This window comes from Diachasma alloeum, unplaced genomic scaffold (assembly GCF_001412515.2).
Source record: "Diachasma alloeum isolate Michigan unplaced genomic scaffold, Dall2.0 Dall_scaffold_01234, whole genome shotgun sequence".
Classification (NCBI taxonomy): domain Eukaryota; kingdom Metazoa; phylum Arthropoda; class Insecta; order Hymenoptera; family Braconidae; genus Diachasma; species Diachasma alloeum.
In genome coordinates, this window is record NW_021681343.1 from 2,679 (window position 1) to 9,086 (window position 6,408).

At 38.5% G+C, this 6,408-nt stretch overlaps 2 protein-coding genes across 2 annotated transcripts; one reads left to right on the forward strand and one right to left on the reverse strand.

The window, feature by feature from the left end:
* Positions 1-369: 369 nt before the first annotated feature.
* On the forward strand, positions 370-3,032 carry LOC107046239 (elongation factor Tu). The gene is made up of 5 exons (XM_015268817.2): positions 370-494; positions 552-1,145; positions 1,292-1,663; positions 1,944-2,135; positions 2,197-3,032. The coding sequence occupies exons 2-5, from the start codon at positions 639-641 to the stop codon at positions 2,482-2,484; spliced, it is 1,359 nt and encodes a 452-aa protein (XP_015124303.1). The 5' UTR covers positions 370-494; positions 552-638; the 3' UTR covers positions 2,485-3,032.
* LOC107046238 (ATP synthase subunit alpha, mitochondrial) lies at positions 2,497-5,642 on the reverse strand. The gene is made up of 6 exons (XM_015268816.2): positions 5,440-5,642; positions 5,009-5,122; positions 4,587-4,936; positions 3,523-4,406; positions 3,125-3,242; positions 2,497-3,043 (listed from the first exon to the last, which is right to left on the reverse strand). The coding sequence occupies exons 1-6, from the start codon at positions 5,503-5,505 to the stop codon at positions 2,929-2,931; spliced, it is 1,647 nt and encodes a 548-aa protein (XP_015124302.1). The 5' UTR covers positions 5,506-5,642; the 3' UTR covers positions 2,497-2,928.
* Positions 5,643-6,408: the final 766 nt, after the last annotated feature.

Genomic DNA, 6,408 nt, shown 5'->3' on the forward strand with positions numbered 1-6,408 from the left:
TTTTTTTTTTTTTATTAAAGATCTAGTTATATAGAAATTCAAATAAATGATCCTCTTTCGCTCATGACTTCATAATTCCTTCTCCCCCTCTCCTTTATGATCAACTAATTTACAAATTAAGACAATAAGAAGTTGTATGAACGAAAATGGGATAATCCAGCGGATGAGTGAATGCAAAGGAGGTTTCATGTTGGATTTAAGATTGGGAACGCTTCCCTGTTATCGACTGTTTCCATGGTAATAGATGAAAATTTCTTTACCCACAGAGCCGGCCTCTCGATTAGTTCATGTGCGCCACCGCTATGAAATTCTGTTTGAACAGTTCCCATAAGCCTGAGCAATTTCCCCTATTATCTCTGTCACCTGCCCCTGGACTGGAAAACTGAGCCTCAACTTTAGCCCATACTCTTTGGGCAATATTAACATTTATTAATTCAAGTTGGAACTTATTATTAATAATAATAAAAAACAAATAACAGTTTTCTCCATCAAAGGTGAGACTGATTAAGTTCTTCCCAGGTGTTTCGGATTAATAAATAGTAAATTTTCAGGTGATGGGTGTATTGAAAAATGATTTAAAGACACTTGTCATACGGAATTAATCATTGATCATTTAGTCCAATGTTTCTCTTGTCACAATGAATCGAACATCTTGTTTGCTGCTTCAGAGGTTTGTAACATTACCTCGTGGTTCGATCTTTCGAAAATTTGAGGGGCCATCAAGGAGATATTTCTCCAGCAAAGAGAAGAATGCGGGAGAGGAAATTTGTAACATCGGAACGATTGGTCATGTAGATCATGGCAAAACAACATTAACAGCGGCAATAACGAAAGTATTATCTGAAGAATTAAAAACTTGCAAATATGTACCATTTGATGAGATTGATAGAGCCCCCGAGGAGAAAGCAAGGGGCATTACGATAAATATTGCACACGTTGGTTATTCAACAAAATTGAGAAGATATGCTCATACAGATTGCCCTGGTCATGCTGATTTTATCAAAAATATGATTAGCGGAGCATCACAAATGGATGGAGCAATTTTGGTCGTGGCTTCTGATGATGGGACTATGCCACAGACTCGAGAACATCTTTATTTAGCTAAACAATTGGGTGTTAATCACATTGTTGTCTTTATTAATAAGGTAAACTATTTTTCTTCCAATAAAGTATCAAGATCAAGAAAAGAATAGTTCTGTGTTGACCAATTTTTTAAATAAATATAAAATTATAAGTAACTTCATATTATTCTGTCGATTTGAACAATGAACACTGACAAAACAGCTTTCAGGCGGACCTGGTGGATGAAGAATTATTAGACCTGGTGGAAATTGAAGTCAGAGAGCTCTTAACCAATACTGGTTTCGATGGATGTGCCACCCCAGTTGTTAGGGGCTCAGCATTATCGGCCCTCAACAGCGAAAAATCTCATTACGGTGTCGATTCAATTAAGAGATTGATGGATGCTGTTGACAATTATGTGCCTACACCAGTCAGAGATTACAAATCACCATTTCTGTTACCAATTGACAATATCTTCAATGTACCCGGGAGAGGAACTGTTGTTGTTGGAACTCTCAAAAGGGGAATAATAAAGAAAAACGATAGTGCCGATTTACTCGGTTTCAATAATGATGCAAAAACAAGTATTTCAGATATTCAGGTATACACCGAAATTTTAACATTTTTTTGTGTTATATTTTCAATGAGTTTGAATGGCGCAGTTTATTGATATTCTCCCAAGGAACAGAAACTACAGAACTTAGTCCTAAATTATTCTGAGATTATGTGTTTTTGCCTCAAAACAGGCTGCAATCACTGAAAGTTATGATTGTCATTGCGCTTTTCAGGCTAATTATAACCATTCATTGATTAATTTCTACGGTCGATAAAAACATTTACATTTACCGAAATTGAGTCATATAAATATATTACTTGCATAGATTTTTAAGAAGAGCGTACCTCAAGCTATGGCAGGAGAAAACATAGGAGTTTTATTGAGAGGTATTAAGTATCAAAATATATGCCGCGGAATGATGCTCTGCCAGAAAAATTCTCTCGTCTCCAGTAATCATTTTGAAGCACAGCTATATCTCTTAGATACATCTGAGGGTGGAAGACATCGGCCGCTTCCGGTAAGTATTAATACTGCAATATCGTATATTTTCTGGTGTTATTGTTATTTTCTCATTCTAGGCCAACGGACACTGTACACCTATTTATAGTGCAACGTGGACAGTGCAATGCAGATTTGATTTGAAATTAGATGGTAATACTAAGATGTTGATGCCAGGCGAACAATGTGCAACCAATTTGACTCTTGTGAAACGAATGCCGATTATAGAGGGACAGTCTTTCACCATTCGTGAAAACAGGAGTACAGTGGCTACTGGAATTATAACAAAAGCACTGAAATCAATTCAGATTGACAAAAGAAAATTAAATCTTATTGTTGTACCTGGTATAAAACAGATGAAAGAATAAAAGTTGAAGATATAATCTTTTTTTCCTGTTGTCTCCAAGATCTTCAATTTTATTTTCATTTTATTGATGCGGCTTTCGAATTATTTGATTGTATATACAATGACTGAAATACAATAAAATAACATTTTAACAAAATGAGGTGATACACCTTTATTAAAGATAAACGCGTGTTATATCCACATTATGTTTATCGTCATGACTATCGAGTTTTTCTTCATTTAAATTTCACTTATTACTCAAATCACGTTTTGCTTATGTTTATCTGAAAATGTCGGGAAACTGCTGAGAATGTTTTCTTGACTAACAAACGCATATAATTGATGATTCCTGTCAACATGGATACTGAAGTCGACCTATGGCGGGCTCAGCATTGCATCTTTCCTTGTCTTTTCTTCCGTATAACAGCTATCTATTAGACACAATTTTGAGTAGAACATAGTAGATTTACGCGTTGAACGAAGCAAGAAAATCAGTGACAATTTTCTTGAGCTTAGCATCAGATGCTTCGCTGATGACATTTTCCTTGGCAATGGTAGCGGTGAGATCCTTGTGGGATGCCCTGAAATGAAATCAACAAATATTGCCAATGTTACGATAATTATTGACTCACTATTCTCCATACAGTTATACTTCAAATCACCTGATGTGTGCGAGGAATTCCTTTTCAAAGGCAGTGATCTTTGTTGGGTCCATTTTGTCCAGATACCCACGTACACCGCAGTAAATAACTGCTACTTGTTCTTCAATAGCCATAGGCACTGCAAGAAAAACAGAAATAAATCAGTAATCAAAAATAATTTGGTTGATATGAATCTTGATAAGTTACTAATGGTATTGAATTTCGCACGAAAGCCTCTTGAAAAATCATGGATAAAAAAATTATTGCTGAGTTTTTATTGCGGTACACAAATAGTTTCAATTTTGAAAGAGAACAAAAATAGTTGAAGAGATTCATTTCCGAAAACATGGTATTTGTTTTTCAATTCCAAAACAGTTTAGAAAAATACTTTTCCCTGTCCAAAATAGATTGAATATTACCGTATTGCCCCTGTTTGAGCAGTTCAGTAAGTCGGACACCACGGCTGAGAAGCTGCTGGGTAGCAGCGTCCAAGTCAGAACCGAACTGTGCAAAAGCAGCGACCTCACGGTACTGGGCAAGCTCAAGTTTCATGGAACCAGCAACTTGCTTCATGGCTTTAGTTTGAGCCGCTGAACCGACACGTGATACCGAAAGACCGACGTTGATAGCTGGCCGAATACCCTTGTAGAAAAGCTCAGTCTCCAAGAAAATTTGTCCGTCAGTAATGGAGATGACATTGGTGGGAATGTATGCTGATACGTCACCGGCCTGAGTCTCAATGATCGGCAGAGCAGTAAGTGATCCGCCACCAAGTGACTGATTCATTTTGGCAGCACGTTCGAGAAGACGTGAGTGAAGGTAGAAAACATCACCAGGGTAGGCCTCACGACCTGGTGGTCGTCGCAATAGCAGGGACATTTGACGGTAGGCAACAGCTTGTTTGGATAAATCGTCGTAGATAATAAGTGCGTGCTTGCCATTATCTCTGAAGAATTCACCCATGGCACACCCGGAGTATGGTGCCAAATACTGTAGGGGTGCAGCATCAGATGCAGTAGCGGAAACAATGATTGTGTAGTTAATAGCACCGCTGTCTGTCAATCGCTTCACAATTTGAGCGACAGTAGATCTCTTTTGTCCAATGGCAACATAGATACAATAGAGCTTCTTTTTCTCCTCACCAGCATCGTTGAAACGCTTCTGATTGATGATGGTGTCGATGGCCAGAGCGGTTTTTCCAGTCTGCCTGTCGCCAATGATCAACTCACGTTGACCTCGACCAATTGGTACCAACGAGTCCACAGCTTTGATACCGGTCTGCATGGGCTCTCTGACCGATTCTCTGAAAATCGAGAAAATCCATTAAACTCAATCCAGACTTTTCATTGTTAATTGATATGTGCTACGAATTTTAAGAGTTTATTGACTAGTGTTGAAATTTTATCTAAAAGAGAAAACGGATGAGATCTGATTGGAATTGTCCTGCAAGTTTTACTGACAGGCGGAGCGCGCTCTTCCATACCGTGGGATAATACCAGGTGCTTTGGTACCAATACGGAACCTCTGCTTTGCACCCAATGGCCCTTTTCCATCAATTGGATTTCCAAGAGCGTCAACAACACGCCCAAGAAGTTCATCACCAACTGGCACATCAACGATAGCACCGGTACGCTTGACAATGTCACCCTCCATGATGTGTCTGTCATTACCAAATACGACAATACCAACGTTGTCAGGCTCCAAATTCAAGGCCATACCCTTAAGACCCGAGCTGAACTCCACCATCTCGTCGGCTTGAATATTCTTGAGGCCATAAACACGAGCAATACCGTCACCAATACTCAAGACACGACCAGTTTCTTCGAGGTTAGCCTGATAAGAAAAAGTGAAGAAAAGTAAGAACAAGCAATTTCAATGAATGTCTATCAATAAATATTTTAATACCTTTGGGGCGGATCCTAGGATACGTTCCTCCAGGATGGCAGAAATTTCCGCTGATCTTCTGCTACAACTGACATGATACTTGCGAGCAGCGAGTGCGCTTGCAGGCCAATGTACCTATAAGAAACATTTCAATCATCGAATCTTGATAGAATTTATGCTATGTATTACATAACTCGTCTCGGATTCTGTTTATGTAATAAAACTTCAAGCGACATCGATGGAAATACTTGTGAAAGCATGAAACAAACAAATTATTTTCATGAATTTAGCATTGGAATGACGTGTGTCGCCAGGATAACATGTCCAGAAATGTTAAATGAGTAAGAAGAGACCGGTCACTCCGAGAAAAAATGTCGGCACCCACAGTACTGTCGAGGAGCAATACTGCGGAAATGTCGTATGAGAATAAATCAATGTGTTTAGGTTGTTACCTGAACTGTGGCATTTGGTAATAATTTTGCTACAGATGCAGCCAGACGTAGCGATAGTTGAGCCATGGTGCTGTGGTGAATTTACTCGCTCGTATCCCACGTACTGCGGATTTTACGTAAAAGACGAGGAAATAAATCGATGTAATATCACACGCAGTGGCCGACGAACGAGAGAACGACCCTTTTCGTCCCCACTCTTCTGAAAAAAATCCTCTCTTGCGCAATCAATCTATTTTATTCTGCACAGGAAGTAGAGGTCACTTCAACATTTGAATTGTTGTAGGGTGTGTAATTTAAAGGTAGTATTCGAAAACCAGCAAGGTAGACCCCTAAAAAAATCAATTTAATATAGCTCCGGAATTGATGGAAAATGGTGGTGCAAGGTTTTTAATTATTTGATATACTTTCATTAAACAAAATAAATTTTTCTTCGACTACCCCATGATGTCAAGGGGGTTTTTAAAGTTTTTCAAAAAATAAATGATTCCTCTTCTGCCGAATTCAATGGTAATCAATGGTAAAATATAACCGAGTCTCGGTAATAGACCCAATTATTTATAAAAAAACATTATTCAAGTGGCGGGGAACACATGTTTCGATATTTCGGATCTGTCCAATCAGAGACTTGAGATGGAAGCCAGCGACAGTAATCATGGAAACGGAAATGAGCCCTGCGGGTCGCTGGCAGCGACCTTGGAGAATACAGAGAAGTCAGGCATGAAGAATAGAGACCAGGAGGCCGAACTGTAATCCGATTCCTCAGAATACGCGAGCAAACAAGCAGTATACTATTAGCCGACAAGAAAATATTTTCAAACAAATGACCCTATCGAATCGTTTGTAATTCGTTAGCAGGTCATTGTACACCCCTTTTTAACGTTTAAGAGTCAATGAGTCTTTTTTAATTAATTAATCAAGATAGTCCATGAATCTAGCCGACAAATTTTTATTTTTCAATTTTTTTTTTTT